Source organism: Perca flavescens, chromosome 5 (genome assembly GCF_004354835.1).
Source record: "Perca flavescens isolate YP-PL-M2 chromosome 5, PFLA_1.0, whole genome shotgun sequence".
Taxonomy (NCBI): Eukaryota; Metazoa; Chordata; class Actinopteri; order Perciformes; family Percidae; genus Perca; species Perca flavescens.
Window position 1 is genome coordinate 22,440,474 of NC_041335.1, and position 19,652 is coordinate 22,460,125.

Consider the following 19,652-nt stretch of genomic DNA (forward strand, 5'->3'; position numbering starts at 1 on the left):
CAGATCCACCCGGAGAGGGAAGGTCGAGCAGTGTGGAGCAACTGGTGAGACCTGCCCTGCCAGGGAGGAAAGCACACAGAAAGACCTGCATCAAGGACAACAGAGGAAGATGGAGAGAGGGAAATCAAGACAGGGATGAGGAGAGACAAAATGTTGAACACACAGGAGGCAGGGAAAGAGGAAAACAAAGGCAGAGAAAGACTGAACGAACTGGTACACATGGAGCTGGAGCCCAGGACAGACAGGGAACAGGAAGCGCTGAAAGTTTGTCTAGCAGTAATTCTGACATCCAATTAAACAGCCCTTTGGAAGGATCGAACAACTTGCAGAGAGGATCCACGTGCCCTAGACCTCTCAGTATTGGCTGCACCCGGAACATCGCTGCCAATTTAAACCCCCAATCCCCTCGGCCAGCAATAAGGTCCATGTCTTCTGCTCTCCCTCAGCCTCCCATCCAAACCAGATCAACACCTCTGTCCCCTCAGAGACTTTCATCCAGAACAGCAGCAGGAGACCTGCACTGCAACCCATTTAGTTTGCTCAGAGAGACAGATCCATTCTGGGTGGAGGTGAGAACAGGGACAGCAACTGGACGATCGTCACAAAGCCATCTGACACACATCCCATCTCTCACCAACTCAGAGCTAGGAGAAGAAGAAGAAGAAGAGGAGGAGGAGGAGGAGGAGGAGGAAGAGGACGTGGAAGATGGCGAGGAAGGAGGCAGTGGTGTGACGGAGGTGATAGGTCAAACCATGACATCAGCAGTGGTGCCGCCTTGTGTTCCTTTTCTCCCTGAGAGGAGGATGAGTAAAAGAGAGAAGAACAGGATTAAGTGTCTGAGGAGGAGGCAGAGGAGAAGGGAGAGGTGGAGACAAAGTCAACTGCAGGAGATCAGACAGGTAAATGACACAAATTACTGAGCCTAAATATGACAATGAGTACTGAAGTCACTGTTCTTTTACCAAATGTTTTACCAGTGATTTTAGGATTAAGATCAGGCAACTACCTTATATCTTTTGGTGCTGCTGTATAAGAAGAACCACAGAGCTGATAATTAAATCATTGAATAATTTATTTTTCTCACCCATTTCCCAATTAATACTATGTTAATACAATGCAAATAATGTCTCAACTATTAAAGCACTATGATATTTTATGTGACACTGAGAAGTACAGTAGGGGCACAGAAGGGGCACTTATCAATTTTCATTTATCATTTACCAAACCAAATATTTCCGTCTTCATGTGTAGTCTTTATCAGTTAAGAAGCTTTAGGATACTCTTCAGTTGCTCAAGTCTCAATGCACTTCAGCCTTAAATTACCTAACTGATCCACTTTTGTATGTTTGTGTGTGTGGTAAAATACAACACGCACACAAATCAGACCTAAATATTGCATGTTGGGTCCACTTTTCACTGTATTTATTCATGGCACTTTATGTGACTGTGTGGCTACACGTGTATTTTTGTGTCTGTGTGTTAATTTCATCTAAGTCTGACTGTCGACAGCCCTATCAGCACCCAGCTCCTCTCAATAGCCATTGTACAGTTTAAAGTGGGGTTACATCTGAATTAGTTGCATGATGAGGCTTGGGTGGAGAGCCTTTCAAAAGCAACCAGACAACAGAGCAGATTCTGCTTTTGATTGGCTGCTGCAGATCTGCAGTTACGTTGGTGGATTGAAATTATTCTGACTGCTGAGTTAGATAAAGCTGAATAAAATGAGTTGCATTGAAACACAGAAAATAATTTCCCTAATTTGATGCCCTCCTGCTGATTATATTGTTTTTAGTTAAGATATTCCTCTCTCCCTCAAATTGTAGTTAATGTATGCATGATGTAGATACATAATACACATACTATTTGGCTCTAGCAGATATAATTGTATCTATTATAATGTGGAGGATTATTTCTGTGGGGGAGAATAGATGGCATGTGCCACCATGAGGAGAATGCAAAATGAATGAAATGCAAAAACAAGTGTTTTTACATTTTTCCCAATTTGCGCTACAGTTATCACGTGTAAATTAAGGGTCAAGAGCCAAATGTTAGAACCTCAAAGTTCTTGTCGAGAGTTAGATGATAAGATTGATAATGTTTGAATGTTATACAGTATATGTAGCCCAAGTCAAGAGGGGATAAGCTTAGCTTAATTTAGTTTTTTTTAATTTACCTTAGCGTAAATACTGAAGCAGGGTATAACAGCTAGCCTGGCTCTCTCTAAAGGAAAACAAATATGGCTATCAACACCTCTAAAGCTCACTAATGGACATGTTATATCTCATTTTATTTGTGAACACAAACAAAAATGTAATAAATAAATTGTGGTTTTACAGAGAGTTGTGGTTTTACATGTGCATTTTGATGAGATATATTTAAAAAATAAAAATAGTTAATGATAAAGATAGTCAGAGTCAGGTAAGCTTGACATGTTTTGAAATCTTGTATGTGAATAGTTATGTTATGACATCACATACATGTAACATAATCTAGCGACATCTAGCAACACTTCGAGCAAGCTACTTTCCATATGAAATAGCTGGCAACACTTGACCAGGCACCTGGCTGTCTCACAGGGAAAGCAATACTCTAGGAAGTTGTCCAACATGTTTGTGCATGAATTAAACAAATAAGATACAGCCCATTTTGTGAGCTTTAATGGTGCCTGTACATATTTGAACTTTGGAGAAAGCCAGGCTAGCTGCTTCCACCTGCTTCCAGTGATTATGCTAAGCTCTATAGTTAATGCACAATGCGAGTGGTATTGGTCTTCTCACCTAACTCTCAGAGAAAAAGTGAGTAGGCATGTTTGTTTATTATTTCAGAATAAATTAAATGAGTTTGCTTGGTTATTTATCAATATCAAGACTTATTGAGTGTGTATGCTATTTCCTCAGCTTTTTCCAACTTTGCACTCGCACAGTTACACTCATTCTCATTTGGGAGCTGCTCACTACAAGCACAGCATTTCACCTATTAGCCACTGGGACTTAAGGATACTTCTCAAGGACAGCTCAACAGTAGTTTTTCTCATTCACCCTCTCATATTATTATTATTATTTATTATTTTAACCCTTTGGTCACAAAGCCTTGTTTAAGTACATATTTCACAATGTGTGTTTCCAAATATGATGCTTTATTTATTTCCCCCTTCGCAGATTTCATGCAACTTTACTGCTTATGCCTTCATTGTTTGTGGAAATGGTTGTTTTAACCCCCCTGATAGAGTCTCATGAAATATTTGCACTTTGTAGATAGTATACACTAGGCCAAAGGTCAGAGCGGGTATTATTGTCATGCAGTTTTCCACAGGAAGTAGGTTCATCCTGGGTAATGGAGAGGCAATTAGTGTTGGATTGTTCAGTTACTTACTCCAGCTGCTGTTCAGAACCTGAAATCTGTTTGTGGTTGAATGTAGCTGCTGCATGTAGATCTGTAGAAACATTTATTGCTATTGTAAAATAATTATTATTCTTTCAAGTTTACACAAACCACATTTGTGTCAGGTTAGTCAAATGAAGCTAATACAAGTTAAGGTAATAAAAAGAAAAAAGTTTACTCCATGTCTACTAAAAGATTTTAATTTACTTTTACTTCCCAATGATAAAGAATAGTACTTATTTATTGATGTACACATTTAACAGTGCAACCAAGACAAAGGTGTCATGTTACAGTGCATGTTGCCACAGGAGAGCCTCAGTGCCCATGATTGCTTGGAGCTGTACACTCTGTGTTCTTTCCTCTGTGTTAATGACACACCTTGGGAGGCAGGACTGGTGCAACACCGAAGTCCCTGGAGTTCCCCCTGGGCGATAAAGTGGTAATTACTCTGGAAGCACCCCCTGGTCTTTTTTAAGACTGAGGCTTCAGACACCAATCCTCTGAGTCTGCTGTCACAGGTCTGACTAGGAGGACTCGAGGGACCCCAGATACTGTTCTCAAAATGGGTTTTTGTACTTCCTCTCATATGAATTTTATTTGGAATTTGGAAATGCTGAGTGTGGATTTAGGTGCAGAGGCACCTGGGAGGGAGGGTAGTTGACTGCTGAAGAGATGAGAGGGATTGGAGCAGTGGGGTTGGCAGATGTATTTTGCCATATGAAATGAAAAGATACAAACTAGATTAAAAGGGTAAACTGAAGACAGGCCATCTGCAGCGTAAACAAAATGTTTTATCTTACAGAATTGTGTATGCATGAGTCACACTGTGCCTTATGGAAAAACTCTACCTGAAGAAAGTAACAACTCTCTGTTTGCTGTAGAGTAAGGGGAGTTTGAATTAGGGCCAGCGTCAGGGTCAAAATGCTGTATTTAGCAAACAATGTTTATGCTCTTCCATAAGAAGTGAGAAAGTGTAGGTAAGTAGATGTTTTATTCTGCTGAACTTACATCTAAAACCCTCATGTCCTCACACATATTATTATGCTGTGCAGGTGGGTGTCAAAGACAATTTACACTCATCAAATGTGTGTATTAAAGTGAGAGTATTTTAAACAGAATCTCAAGAGGACTGCAGTAGAGGACGTTTTCACTTATATTTATTGCCAGCTGGTGCGATGACATAGCGATAATGTATGCTCAAAACCTCATATGTGGGGGGTCAGATTTCTGGATTGTCTCCTTTCTTCTAATATGTCTGTCCATGTAGACGTGAACCTTTAGAAATGGGTTTGCCATCATGGTTTTAGATTTTAGAGATAGAAGAAGAGATAAAATAAGTTTGGTGCTAATCTGATGTGAATCTCATCCAAAACACTTTTTACTTTTTACAGTATACAAAGGCTTGCAGATGAAGATGTGCATGTTTGCAATATATACACACACAGAAATATTTATCTGCATGAAGAGATCTACAAGAAAATATATGCATGGATGTTGATACATCTATCAACATCATTTATCTTTTCACCCTATGCCTTTGCTCGTTACCCAGAGTTCAACAGGGAACCCATCCAGCAGCAGTAGCGAGGATGATGAGGACATGAGCGCTGGTGACAGAGAAGGTTACATATGCGCTGTGTGTTTGGATGTATACTTCAGTCCTTACATGTGTCACCCCTGCAACCACATCTTCTGTGAACCCTGTCTGAGGACGCTGGCTAAGAACAGCCCCACCAACACCCCCTGCCCCCTCTGCAGAACAATCATCACACATGTCTTCTTCCAGAAGGGTGAGCTAATGGGCAGAATGCACTTGCCGTACAATTTACATGATTTGAAATACGTATCACCTCTACTTATGACTCTGCTAAACATTTTAGATTACATAATGTGAGATGGATAAAAAAAATACAGTTTTAAATATGCCAGTAAAATGTGTAGTTTAGAACAAAATAATCATAATGTAACAGTCAATTAGCAGCTAGGCTATATGTGTATTCTTACGTCTGTTGGCTGTTGCATAGATGACATCTAAGCTGCAGATTGTTCAGAGGGCCCAGCTGCAGATGTCCCGTAGGGAGCAGAGTAGACGTTTAGTTCAGCTCTGACCAGATGAGTCACCCTGACCGAGAAGACAAAATCAAACAAGATTGGAACACTTTTATTTAGTGTTTCTGAAAAGGGTTAACCTGATGAGTGGGAAATGCATTGCGATATGACAAAAGAGATGTTTTTAGCAATTGCGGCACCTGTAGACAATGAAACCCTAATCTTATGTGTATCCATGTGATGTCATTACACAATAATCTTACATAATCTACTGTAATAGTAATAATTTTGCACATATGCTCTATAACGACATACTTATTTTATGTAACCTTGTGATCACTGCAAGCTGATTACATTGAACGTAGTCTGATCTATGAATAAGTAATGAAGTTCTGTGATTCACTTTGGCCTACTTCTAGATGTATGTAGGAGAGAGTGAGCGGCAGGGACACTGCTGTGGCCATTAAAAGACAGTAGTGGCCATGGTTATGAGGACTGCAGACACACTAAGGGCTCTTGTGAGTGATTAGGTGACAAGGATTGTAGATTAGATTCTTGTGTTGATTACCAAAGCCAAGGTCACACAGAAACAGAACAAGGAGAAAATGAGGAAGTCAGGTGATGCTGCTTTTGCTGCTGCTTCTTTGAATACATTGAATCAATCAAACATAATCTATCCAGGCTATAAAGAAGTATAGGTGTGAATAAGATGTTCACGTTTTATAATATTTAGTTTGTTTCCTTGTCTTTCTTACAGAGCTAAACCAAACAGCAAGAACATTCTTTCCAAAGGAATACCTTTCCCGGAAACAAAACTTCCAGAAAGCAAGTTGTGCAAAGTGGCCACTCCCAAGCTGCCGGAAACTCTTCCGTATCTTTGGAGGCAGGTTTTTAAATACCCATACACAGAATTCTCTCAGATTAAAATAAACAGATTTGGCAAAATATCAGCAGCAGAAAGACACAATTGCAATTTTATTGTAATGCTTAAGTAAGATTGTAGGTCTTGCCAAGACTTGTGACAGAGTAGCACATGTGTACCTGCTACGTATTTATCCTTAAAGTACCTCAAGGCTTCAGAGGTAGATTAAACCCAATGCTTTAATTTCATAGCATACATAATACACATTTAAGTTGCTGCCTTTGCCAGGCACACATGCAATTTCTTATTATAGACAAAATTCTTGGAGAATATTTTGAGGAGAAGCAATGTTCCCCATAATTAGTTTATCACCTATGTACAACTACTGATGTTGTACCATTATATAAAGTAATATACTGTTATCTCCCACTTGATGGTCTAAATGTTCCACAGCCTTCTCTATACTGTGTAATTCTGATGGAGAAGACGGACTCCTTTTTATTTTACTTTAGTAGTAGTAGTTTACTTTATTTCGGCAGATTTTAAGATACTGGATGTTGACCAGAAAAAAAATATCAGAATCACTCTTAAAAAAATAATAATTTTCCAGACATATTACCGAGGACGTGACCTTGGTTTCCTCAATAGTAGCTACCTTCCTGACAATGTGATGTCAATGCTTTTTTCCCACTATAAAAACTATTAGATTCCATTTTACCTGACATTCATTCAAATAAGGAGAAAACTACTGTAGAAATATTTCACTTGTGAAAACCACCAAATGTGATGCCTTATTTGTCACCCAAACCAGGCTTCCAGAGGCAGTCCAGTCCCATTGCTAGACGCCAGTTCCCCCATGGAGGAGGCTACCGTCTGGACGCTCTGGACTTTGAGGATGACTCTCGAGGCTGGCGTTTTGACATGGACATGGTCATCATCTATATCTATTCAGTCAACTGGGTTATTGGCTTCTTCATATTCTGCTTCCTTTGCTACCTCTTCTTCCCTTCTTTTTGACAGTCATAACTAAAATAATGGAGCAACATGGAAAGAGGAAAAGTTGAGGATACTGAAAGATGAGGGTAAAGTAAGCACACACATATATATATATATATATATATATATATATATATATATATATATATATATATATATATATATATATATATGTGTGCTTACTTTATATATAGGGGAAACTAAGCTGTAGGCTTTAATGAGAAGACAAGCAGGTAGGGATGACGCGATGGAGGGAAAACAACAGCTGGTGCCAGCTTGTTGTCTCTCATTAATAAATGATTGAAATAGAGAAAAGGTGTAGGAGGATGTTTGGGAATCCAATGTTCTCTGTCTCCACATGTTGCGCATGTAATGTGGGTTGCACAACATGTCCTGTTCCTGTATGGATGGGAGATAATACATATATGTCACGTATAACATCTCCTAGGTTGTAGTGTTTTATATAATTTACATACAGTCTATTAATACTTGCTTATTTTTTATTAGCAGCACAGCCAACTAGATTACTCCTAGTCTGATTACTTTCAATGACATATTAATGTAAGTACTAGAAATAACAAAAGTGGAAAATTCCAATTAGGTTTTCTTCAATTTCATACTTACCAACCCAAAACATTACCTCATTTTGAGATTTGCAGTCGTGACAAAACATATGGTAATGCTTTAAAATACGACAAACATTTATATGTATTCCGAATTTTTCACTTATGAATTCAAACAGTATTTTCAAATTTAATTTAGAAACTTCTGTTGGACAGTGGAACCAATTTGCACTATATTTTATCATTGGGAAACACAAGCATGAGCTGCTGCTATAATGAGGTAGAGATGGTTGTTTATACTTTTGCCCAAATACAAGAACATACCATTTCAGTACTACCACTGGTATTGCATATTCCAATGATAATACTGTAATGTTATTATAATAATAATAATAATAATAATAATAATAATAATAATGACTAACCCACAATAAAACAAAAAAAGACTAACATGAGTGAGCACTTTTTGGGTGGATTTTCATGTTTATGCATCCTCAGAAAACTTCTTTAAATAAGAGATTTGCTCTTTGGTATGGGTTGAGACCATTTGTTTATGGTTTTATGAACCTCTGTTCCAATTTACCGCCATACACCATATCCTTACTTCTAAAACCTTTTTAATTGGCACTTGTGTTATAATATACAGTATGTCTTGCTAGATGTTTTTAATTTGCTGTTTTTCAATGAGAAGGAATTTTGTGGTTTTTATTGTTCTTAAGCACCCCCTGGAGGGAATAATGTTGAAATAAGTCACTGTATTTTATTTCAAAAGTTACACAGAAACACATTAATACAGGTATGTAGATGTGGCTTTGATATGAATTTGTACATTCAAGCGGTTTCCAATTTGGTAATGAAATCATGTGTTAGAGCCAAATAAATTGCTTTTTCCTGACACAATTCAAGTTGTTTAGTTGATACCTCTTTAAGTGCTTTTATTAGCTTTTCCAAAGGACTTCACTTTAATTTTCTACTTGCATCAGTGTAAAGTATGTGGGCTTCACTCAATGCATGTATTGTTCACAGTTTGGTATAACTTTACAATAACAATCAAGTGGTGTGGTGTGTTGCCAGTTGGACAGCAGGCAGAGTCTCGAGCCTTGGTGGAATGACCTCTGGCTACAAATACTAGCACTTGGGACAGAAAGGGTCACCTAGATGGTCAGTAACTAGTATAGTGCAGGACGTAAAGCAGTCCCAAAGAGATATATTTGGAGCTTACTATATGGAAAGCACAGGCTCTGCTTACACCTGGATAGTGACTGGACTTTTACCTTTTCCAGTTTGCTTTGCAAGTTTCCATTATGAGAGTTGTGTGAGGCCCCATCAGAAACGTTTGGGGAGGATATGGAGAAAGACTTTCAGTTGGCAGCACAGGAAGGCATTAGCATTTAAAATCTATTAACTATTGGCCATATTTAAATGTGTTTATTTATAAAAATGGTATGCACATTTTGTAGTAAAAGCCATTTAAGAAGAATGAATTGACATGTCATTGCTAAGAAACCAGGAGATGTGTTAGGGTGCCATCTCTTCTAAGAGATCAATACCAAACACACGATCAGTGCCGAATCTTTTACATTTAAATAAACAAAAAAGTTACACTGTACGTTTTCTGTGTCACTGGATGTGTGTCTCTTTGTGTTTATGCAGCGGTGTGCATCTGTGGGTGTATGTCATGTAGATGGATTTTGAAAGTCTTCCTGCATTCACAATTAAATAGTAATGCATGTTTAGAAAGAGCACTCACCATACACTGAAATGGATTCCTAATTTATTCAGAATATCTACCACATACTTTCCTCTTGTGGTTGTCAAAAGCAAGGAAGGGCAATTGTCACAGCTGAAAGTAGGCACATTCATAGCAAACAAAAAAATAGAAATGTTGAAAGAGTTTAGTTTTTGTGGTGTAACCATAGACAACAAATTATACATTTATATTCATATATACTGTATGTATTTTTTTTTTATGCCACCGCTCTCCATTTGTGTGTGTGCATGAAGCTTCCTTCCAGTTTACAGCTTAGTTCCTATTTACTTAAATTTTTTGTGGTTTTGTATTGGTCCGACTATTATGTTTTACACTTAACATAACCTGGATTGCAAGATTACCCTTAGTAACCACCTTAACAACCTTAAAAATATATTTGGGTCTCTAATAAAGTAACACTTTTATGTTAAACACAATGTGTGTCTATAGGCATATGATTGCGGTTGAGAAAGGCATATGGATATAAAAATAATAATAATACCATAAAACACACTTTAAGTCCCAATACAATGGGACTGCATAATTATTATAAATATACCATAGTAGATGTGTATTTAAACTGTGGTATTCAATACTAAAGTTTAAATGGACACACATATAGTCTTTACTGCAATATGTGGAGGCAAAGTGGCCAAAAGCCTGAATTTCACACGTTTAGGATACAGCTCAGGGCGGGGGTCTGACTTGATGGGCCCTATTAGTATTCCCGTCCTTTGGGTGCGCAGTGTTGCCAGCCACAGAGCCACGTCAGGCCTGTAGCAACTGCTCGTCTTCTACTGCCTCTCCAAGGTTAGAGATAGGCCCGCCCGACCAGCTGGAGACACTCGAACAAACAGACCCTGGGAGCAGAATTGAGACCGCGATACCAGGAATTAAGTTTTTTTTTTATCGTTTAGATTTTCTCCGGCACAGAGGAGTGTGCGCAGTGTAATTGTCAGCGGGGACATTGGTGGCGTTATTTCGTATCTATAAGGAGATTCTGCAGCTAAGAAACGATCGTTATCGCCCGTCTTATTGGTGCTTAATGGAAACGCGCAATCATAAAAAATGGTTGCATTTGGAGAATATCCGTAAATGTGATCGTCTCCTTCCAACATCGGTGCGTCAGAGAAGACACCTCAGCTAGCTGGACTCCGGGTTGGGTGTGAAGTCTTCACTGTGCACCGTGTGCTGCTGGGGTGAAGGTGACTTGCGTCCCGCTGCAGTCAGGGCAATGCGGAGAGGAGTCGCAGACGCTCATCCGGTACTTTTTTTTCTGCACTCTGAGGCTCGTCCGGGAAAATATTTTCTCCGTCTCTTACACTAGAGGGGAGGAACGTGAGAGATAGACAGAGCAATAACTGTAATCGAGATTCAATCCAGCCAATAGTTGGCGAAGGTGAACTGAGCGTATACAGAGGAGAGAATAAGGTGAACAGTAAGGTGCAGGGTGGTGAGGCAGGAAGAAAGAAAGTGGTGAAGTTTGGTAGAGAAATAAGACAAAACCGTTCTGTATTAGGGCTGTTTTATTAGTGTATGTGTATGCATGAGTTCTGCATCGAATGGGCGCAAGAACCGCCCCAGATCCTCCGGGAACATCTTCCAGATTGGGAAGCCTCCTTGCCGAGACCCACAGAGGAGGGAGAGTACCGAAAGTACCCGCAAAGCCCAACGCGCCGTGGCCGACTGCAGAATGGTAGGTTTGCGACACGTCAATGACTGCATGGGTGCCTCTGATAAGGAGTGCTATGTTATTATCCGTAGCTTTCTTTGTTCTATAGGACGATCGACTATCCCGTGCATGCAGGGTGCAGAGGCGACAGCTGTTAATAGCTGCAAAAAAGACTGTAACTCAGTCTGGGAGCCTAAAAATAGATATATGCATTGGCATTGCTTTGTCGTCAGTGATGCCAAACAGATCATCTCGGCGTGCAGATTGACTGTGTGATTTACATTTGGAGTGCTGATGATTTAGACTGATTTCAAAATTTCCCAAATTACAATATAATCTAGGTGTTCATAGCACAGATGTCCCGTGTTTTGACAGATGTTGGCAGGAATGATGATATGTAGGCTATAGCCTGCTTCACCCTTTCATTAGTGAACGTCATGGAGCCTCTCTGTTCCTATAGCCTACAGGAGTGCAGCAGGATGCTATGCAGGAGTTGCACAAAATGAACGAAATATTTGTGTCCCGCAATCTCAAGCTCTGAGGTTGTGCAAACAACCAAATTTAGCATAATGGGACCCCTGTCAATAAAAGAAAAATCAATTCATGTATCATCCACTTTGACTTTGCGGACAATTTTGATGGCAATGCTTCACTTTCACGTTTCTATTTCTATGGGCTTTTGACCGCATAGGTGCAAGGTTGCAAATTTTGAAATACTATTTCAATTGATGCCTATACCACAATGCACCTGCACTGGCACATTATGTGTCCTCAGTATGTGTGTGTGTGTGTGTGTGTGTGTGTGTGTGTGTGTGTGTGTGTGTGTGTGTGTGTGTGTGTGTGTGTGTGTGTGTGTGTGTGTGTGTGTGTGTGTGTGTGGCTGACTCGTTTCATGTTGACAAGTCAATGTATTGGCCAAGGATCAAGGCTATTCAACTGCAATAGCCAGAACAGGAAGCGATTTTCAAGCAAATGTTGTTTGTTATATATGTGTGGTGCTTACTTGACTAAGTCATTTAGGGAATAACTTATTTTTGTGTGATTTTATCGTCTCATTCACAGATCGTCCAAGAATTCAATACGCTTGTGGCTCTGTACCGTGAGCTGGTCATCTCCATTGGCGAAATCACTGTGGACTGTCCTTCCTTACGGGCCGAAATGTTGAAGACCCGAACTAAAGGCTGCGAAATGGCGAGAGCGGCACACCACAGTCTCTCCTTGATATCGGGGTAAGTTGGCAAAGACGCTGTCCATGGTGCTGACTATTAGTACCTCACAAAGAGCTATCAATGGTTCTGAAAGTGCACCAAATACGGCGCTCTGCAACACTGCTGCGCCTAAAGTTGTAAAGTAGCAAATTTTACCACAAATTTCTATAAGCATCCCCGTTTTAGGCACATGTATACTTAAGCCTACTCCTCTACACTTCAAAGAAATCATTCAAGTGTCTGCCCCATTACTGTAAAACTAGTGAGCTTGAAGTGGGAAAAGAATTTGGGGGAAACAGAACATGAGATCACTTTTTTTTAAACCATGATGGCTCTAATTGCTAGCGGTACAGCTTTACCAGGAAGCAATCACAACAACATGCTGTAACTGGTAGTTTCCCATTAGCTGGGGTCTAACACGTTAATGCATGAAGTGAAATGCTTCTCAGAACAACGAATTTCTGAGATAATATTATCAATATTGTGTGTGTGTGTGTGTGTGTGTGTGTGTGTGTGTGTGTGTGTGTGTGTGTGTGTGTGTGTGTGTGTGTGTGTGTGTGTGTGTGTGTTTTGTGTGCTGTGTTTCTGTTATGGCCATTTGGACATTTAGATACTAGCATGCTTTTCAACAATGGATGTTCATTGTTTTCTAGAGTACAGAATGTCTGCAAGAATCCAAAGCCTTGGCTCTTTCTTTTTAGCAAAAACAAATGATACCCTAATGAAACAGTCAATGCAAAATATATTACGATATAGGTTTGTTTATGATAGATGTTTGGGTTTAAGATAGAGAGAAAAAATGACAGAAGCCTGACATGTCTGTTGACTTGGCCTGCACTCTTCGTTGAGCACAACATCTACCCCGCATTGGTGCCAGTGGAAGAAGGGCAAAGTTAGGCTTGGGATTTGAAGGTCCTCTGTAAAGCTAAGATGCCAGCTGACTTGGAACCCTCAAACTTACTTAAATAACAATCAGACACTGAAGCCAGTGGTGAGAGAGATTTGGAGGACATTCTGCAGTGCTAACTGCTTGACAAAGCCCTGGCAGCATTGAAACAATAACAGCATCAGGTTTACTCCTGCTATAGCTCATATTCCTCCTTATAACAGGCATCCACATTTGTTGGAGAACTGTGAAACCATTGAATGCTCTCCCATTAAATATTAGTCTGCCACATTTTTCATGAGGACGAGTTTAGAATATGTTAGGCTGTACTCTGCTCTGTAACCCATTTCCTGGCTAAATAATTAATCCACTTGTTATATCTCACAGCAATTTAAGAATGCATATATTTCACTGTCTGTTACATGCATGACAAAATCTTTCCATTTAACGTATGGAGGCTTTGAACCACATGTGCGTGCCACACTCCTATGGTTAGCCGGTAAGCAGTCTACTGCATGTTTCCTGTCATGCAGGGGCATGAGTCATACAACATCCATTGAGCAATGCTTTAATAATATCATTTTATATATTACTACTTTTTTTAATTTATGGCGTAATTATACAGCTAGATACAGTTATACCTCCAAGACTACAAGTAGTATCTATTATAGTCCTGTGCTTGAATTTTCTGCTGCTGCTATTGAAATAGGGACAGCGCAGCAGCTTTAGAGAGAACTCAGTTCCTACTGATAACAGCATCAACATCATTGTCATAATCATCACCAACATGTACTCTAAGCCTCCTTTCCTAAAAGCTCTCCAGGCCATTTCAATGTCCGTCTCCACCACTAGAGACACAGAGCTTGAATTAGACAGCACAGATTAGTCCCCTTTAATCAAATAAAGCCAGTGTGTCTGAATGGTTTGAGTGATGTGAGGCCTCTCCAATGTGTTAGAGAAAAGCTGATAAGCAGGATAGCATTGATGACAGCTTTGCTTTAGCAACAGTACTGTAAAAGGCAGCACTTTGACAAAACAACGATGGGAAGGAGAAGCTTGCTGTTGGAAGACGGGAATGCAACAGCATGATTTGTGTGAGAAATAATTGTACCACGTGCAAGTTTCACGCCTTTCATCGCTGTCACTTTCCTCTGTGATATCACACCCACTGAATATCACCTGCTGAAGTTTTCCCTTAAACACCAGATGTATATGGTTGTTAAAGCAAGTGATCAACTCTGGGTAAATGAAAAGTATTCAGATGGGGTTTTTATGTTTGAACTTCTCCAATGCATTTCATTCATACATTCTTAGACAGTTAAACAAACTAAAAATTTGGGCATATAACAACAATCATGCAAAATCCAGTCAGTAGCAATTTTGACCTTGTCTGCTTGTTGACATAAAGCAACAAAAACAGGTCTACAGAAATTGATAGCTCCCATTTCTTATCATTAATGCAAATTCCACAGCGTATCTCTTATCTGATGGCTTAAATTTGGTAAACTGTTTATATGTATTTGAGTTTATAACCCCTTCTGGCATTAGCTGCTGCTATTAGTAACTGAATTGTTCAGGTTATTGATCATATTAATGTAATCACAAGCAGGCAAAACTGTATTAAGAGGGCTATTCTTCATTTTTGTTAATATATTTAAATTTTAGTAAGGGCTGTTAGAAGGTTATGATGTGACGTAGAAGATGTGCATGCTGAAAATTGAATATATTATACAAAAGTTAGACGTCAATTACGGTTTTCACCATTTTCTCTACACATGTAAGTGATCAACACATACTGCACTCAGACTTTGGCAATTTTTTCAATAATTTTTCGAGACATCAATTAATCAAATAATTTTAAAAAACAAAATGGGGGGCAGTCTGTGGTATAATATTTAAGGAACTTTTATTTACTATTGTTTATTATTTTACTATTGAAATCTTTTTAGTGGAACTGCTACTGCTAAGTAACTGAGCACACGGTTAAACTCATGAATCAACCCAGGTAAAAAAAAAAGTATACTAAGTGTATTAAATTGTAGCATACTTGAATGTTTTTGAAGACAGACTAATCATCAGCATACTTGAAGTTTATTAATAAATAGTTATCTTGAATCATGCTATTTTGGAACAACTTTGTACTAAATATATTTTAGTTGTAATTAAATTGTAGAAAAGCACAATTTTAAGTGTATTAAGTGCAGGGTTGGGTCAGATTACTTTGAAATGTAATCCATTACTGTTGTAATCAGTAACATAATCAGTTGTATTACCCAAAACATTTAATGTAATCTGATTACTTTAGGATTACTCTTAGATCACTTCAATAAATATGCACCTTAAGTAAAAGACACCGTCACAGAATTCATCAATGACTTCTCATTTTATTTTTCTCTTCATTATTTCATTACATCAAAAAAATCTTTTTGTTTTCATTCAAGCATTCCTGTGTGAACTAACTAAAAACGTTATTAACTAAAAACTTTATATTTATTACTAAGTACTTTCTTTACTCTGAACATATCCATTTCTCAGTACATATCCTCATATTAATCTGTTTAACTCTTTTCTCACATCATATTGAATGTTTTCTCATATCTCTCTCTGAAAATTTCTCATAAGGAAATCAAATGAATCCCAGGATAATGTTTAGAGATCCATTAAAAAAATCCAATATAACATTATGAGCGGTGAACATAACGTTTAGCCTAACCATCGCTACCATGATTGATACTGATGTGGCAAATGCAAATTTAACCTTCACTAAATTATGACATAACTGAAACCATCACAAACTATCATCATTGGACCACCTGATAGCTAGTAATGTTTGAACGATGCCGAGCATGTTCCTGTAATGTTAATGTTAACGTTCAACTTACCTCCAAGTGTTTCTTCAGATTTGAAGTAGATGTTAGCACCGTTGACAAGACTTGCACTTTTGGTTTGCACAACTTGCACACAACATACACATTATTATTTTCCACTGTCTTTAAATCGAAGTTGGGGCAATATTGCCAACTAGTAAGCGCATTTTTTCCCAACTGAAATGGGTCTGTCTTTTGATGTCGACGGCTCCTCCAGCTTGAGTTTTGATTTTAAGTTTTTTCTTGTCAAGAAACTACACAGGCAATTGGATAATAGTGATATCTAGTGGACAAACAAATGAACTGCTTGTCAAATTAAAACAGGCTATCATAAAAAAGTTGCATTGTTTGCATGATAAAATGTAAAAAGGTAATCTCAACAATGTAACTGTAATCTGATTACACATTTTTTATTGTAATCTGGGTTGATTATAGTTACTTGATTTTTGTCATCTGATTACGTAATCCAGATTACCCAACCCTGATTATGTGTACTGTGCTAAAGTGAAACAACTTCAGCTATACTTTGTACACTTTAAGTTAAACTACTGTTAACTACTGTTTAACAGTACACAGAGACATTAAGAGGTTTTCTATGAACCTTTTTCTATAACGGGACTATGATTTTAATTTGTTTCCATAAAGTTGGTCATTGTATCCAGAGTTTATTAAGTCCCAGCTAGCCAGTAACCTTGCTGTGTTCCAACTATGTGTCATTTTAGGCCGGAGGATGGGGAGATCCACCCTGAGATCTGTAGGCTATTCATCCAGCTGCAGTGCTGTCTGGAGATGTACATCACAGAGATGCTCAAATCTGTCTGCTTACTAGGGTCCCTGCAGCTCCACAGGAAAGGTTAATACATGAATAAGCCTCATGGCATAGCTTTTGATTTTGTGTATTTATGCATGTGTGCTAGTTTATATACAGCATGCTTTATTTCTCTTTTTAAAATTTGTATTTATTTAAAATAAACAACCAATAAAACAGAAGAAAATCCCAACACTAGCAGATTTCAAAATATATGCACAGATGTAAGTATTTATTGACAGTTTTTAGTAGTGAGATGTATTTAAGGCTAGCTGCTCTCTGTTATCTTTAGGTAAGGATTCTTGTGGCCCTACCGGGGTCGACAGTAAGATAGAGGAGAGCTCAGATATCCCGATCCTGGAGGACACCTCTTCCTCCCCCACTGACTTTCCTCAGCTCTGCTGGCTGGTGGCCAATGACATAGAAAACATAGAAAGGTAGGTAGACAAAAAGTGTCTTGCGTCCTTCTGTGTGCATGTTTTTGGAGAATTCTACATGTTCCTCATTGGTCAAAGTACATGTGTCAGGAAACATAATGCAAATTCTGCAATTACTATTAAAAGATTAGTGATCAATTAACATTTTGCATCATTTATCATTTCATTCACAGTACATTATTAGCAGCTAATGCTTACTTTAAAATACACTCATACTGTATGTAGTTAAAACACTTTATTTAATTACATTAAACCCCAAGTGTTCCTCTTTCAACCTTGGTTGCTCCTTTACCGCTGGATTTGTTAAATATTTGATTTTATGAAATACGATTGCAAAAAAAATGTTTCCCTTCTGATAGGAAATCCTATAACAACTAAATTGCATGCTTCTGACAATTTCCAGATATTTGTCTGTTATGCCAACCTACAGTATTTACAACCTACTAGGCAGAGTAGACACAAATGCAATGTTATGTAATGTGTCTGGTTGTTTTTGATAATTGGAACATTTTATTACACCACAGAATCACATTTTTAAAATGTTTTTTTTACTTGGGATGTTTGCAAACTACTTACTAAAATAACTGACATACGGGCGTGGCATCTAGTAATCACAGAGTGTACTGTGCTTCATCAGAGTGTTTATTATATGAGGTGCTGGAATTAGACTAATACAATACATTTTATAAAATACAATATATTTTAAGATCTATTTAAGATGACGGTGCAAAAATGTGTGTGTGTGTGTGTGTGTGTGTGTGTGTGTGTGTGTGTGTGTGTGTGTGTGTGTGTGTGGAGAGCCTGTGTGTGGCTGACACGTTTCATGTTGACAAGGCAATATATTGGCCAAAGATTAAGGCTATTCAACTGCAATAGCCAGAACAGGAAGCGATATTCAAGCAAATGTTGTTTGTTATATATTTGTGTGTGAATGAGTGAGTGAGTGAGAAAATATACCACATGATAGATGTTTCAGATACACTACATAAAAGCCCTTATTTGTGTTATTGCAGGGATATGAGGGAGATGAAGAACCTTCTCAGTAAACTCAGGGAGACAATGCCTTTACCATTGAAGAACCAAGGTAAGATAGAAACAGAACACTTTATTAACCTTCACCCTCTTACATGCACATCCCCACACAAACCTCAACCCCATAGAGCAGTGACACTTTCAAAATCTTTTATAGGTAAAAAGTATAGAAGATTTATTGGGAAAAAGAGTGGCTTGAACCAACGCATTGCTAAATCTAGCAAAAATGTCTGACCTGGCAGTGGTCCGCTGTGTGTCCTTGTGTCTAGATGACAGCAGTTTGCTGAACCTGACTCCCTACCCACTGGTCCGACAGAGGAAGAGGAGGTTCTTTGGGCTCTGTTGCCTGGTAACCAGCTAAGGGCCCCGCCTTCGTGGGTAGGAGGCGGCAACAAAGACACCATTACCCACTGTCCTTCACCACTTGTGTCTCCCACCAATCTATTACTGCCATTTTCAAATAAATTGCCTCTTTCTCTTTTTTTTAAAGGCTGTCCATTTTATAATTTTATTTTGTAATACAAAGAACTGTAACTGCAATGTAATGAAAACAAAAGTCATGAACATATATTTTAAGATATTTTGCAACAGATTTTTCCTTTTTTGGTAAATTATTTCTGATATCTGCTTGTCCAATGTAAAAGAGAATGAGAGGCCATTTTAAATAATGTTAGTGTTCAATTACTTCCACAAATCTGGGTGAATGAAATGAGGATTCATGTTTTAAAAAAGGGAATATTATTGTCAGTTTCTATTAGAAATAATGCAATAACTTATGAATAGACGCCAATCCGAATATTTCAGGACGGCGCTTGCTAAGACAAAGTTAGTCCTTCGTATGTCTAAGCTGAGACGACAGGTTTGTGCAGAATATGTTTGTTGTGTATTACAGTCTCTGTTTTTTGTTCCTTGCTGTTTTTTCTTCTTAATGTACTTAATTTAGTCTTCCATAAACCAAGTACCTGTATCCAACTTTAACTTTCCAGCATCAAAATGGAATATATCATACAATACTCAAAATGAAAAACTTCTTTGCACACAATATCTATCTATAAATTAAGACATTAGACTTGTATATACACATACTCTTTACGCAATGCTTTCTTAATTATTTTCAAAGATGGTTAGCAAAGAATCTGTT

At 38.3% G+C, this 19,652-nt stretch overlaps 2 protein-coding genes across 2 annotated transcripts; both read left to right on the forward strand.

Annotated features, from left to right (window-relative positions):
• The first annotated feature begins 752 nt into the window (after positions 1-752).
• Positions 753-7,309, forward strand: rnf180a (ring finger protein 180a). Its single transcript, XM_028579147.1, has 4 exons — positions 753-899; positions 4,934-5,171; positions 6,188-6,313; positions 7,104-7,309. The coding sequence occupies exons 1-4, from the start codon at positions 753-755 to the stop codon at positions 7,307-7,309; spliced, it is 717 nt and encodes a 238-aa protein (XP_028434948.1).
• Positions 7,310-11,028: 3,719 nt separating this feature from the next.
• On the forward strand, positions 11,029-19,014 carry rgs7bpa (regulator of G protein signaling 7 binding protein a). The gene is made up of 6 exons (XM_028579058.1): positions 11,029-11,297; positions 12,336-12,502; positions 16,957-17,087; positions 17,335-17,479; positions 18,493-18,563; positions 18,781-19,014. The coding sequence occupies exons 1-6, from the start codon at positions 11,148-11,150 to the stop codon at positions 18,870-18,872; spliced, it is 756 nt and encodes a 251-aa protein (XP_028434859.1). The 5' UTR covers positions 11,029-11,147; the 3' UTR covers positions 18,873-19,014.
• Positions 19,015-19,652: the final 638 nt, after the last annotated feature.

Coding starts and splice junctions, on each gene's coding strand:
- rnf180a (XM_028579147.1), top strand. CDS start 753: ATGACATCAGCAGTGGTGCCGCCTTGTGTTCCTTTTCTCCCTGAGAGG. Junction 900..4,933: donor AACTGCAGGAGATCAGACAG/GTAAATGACACA, acceptor CTCGTTACCCAG/AGTTCAACAGGGAACCCATC. Junction 6,314..7,103: donor ACTCTTCCGTATCTTTGGAG/GCAGGTTTTTAA, acceptor CACCCAAACCAG/GCTTCCAGAGGCAGTCCAGT.
- rgs7bpa (XM_028579058.1), top strand. CDS start 11,148: ATGAGTTCTGCATCGAATGGGCGCAAGAACCGCCCCAGATCCTCCGGG. Junction 12,503..16,956: donor AGTCTCTCCTTGATATCGGG/GTAAGTTGGCAA, acceptor GTGTCATTTTAG/GCCGGAGGATGGGGAGATCC. Junction 17,480..18,492: donor GACATAGAAAACATAGAAAG/GTAGGTAGACAA, acceptor GTGTTATTGCAG/GGATATGAGGGAGATGAAGA.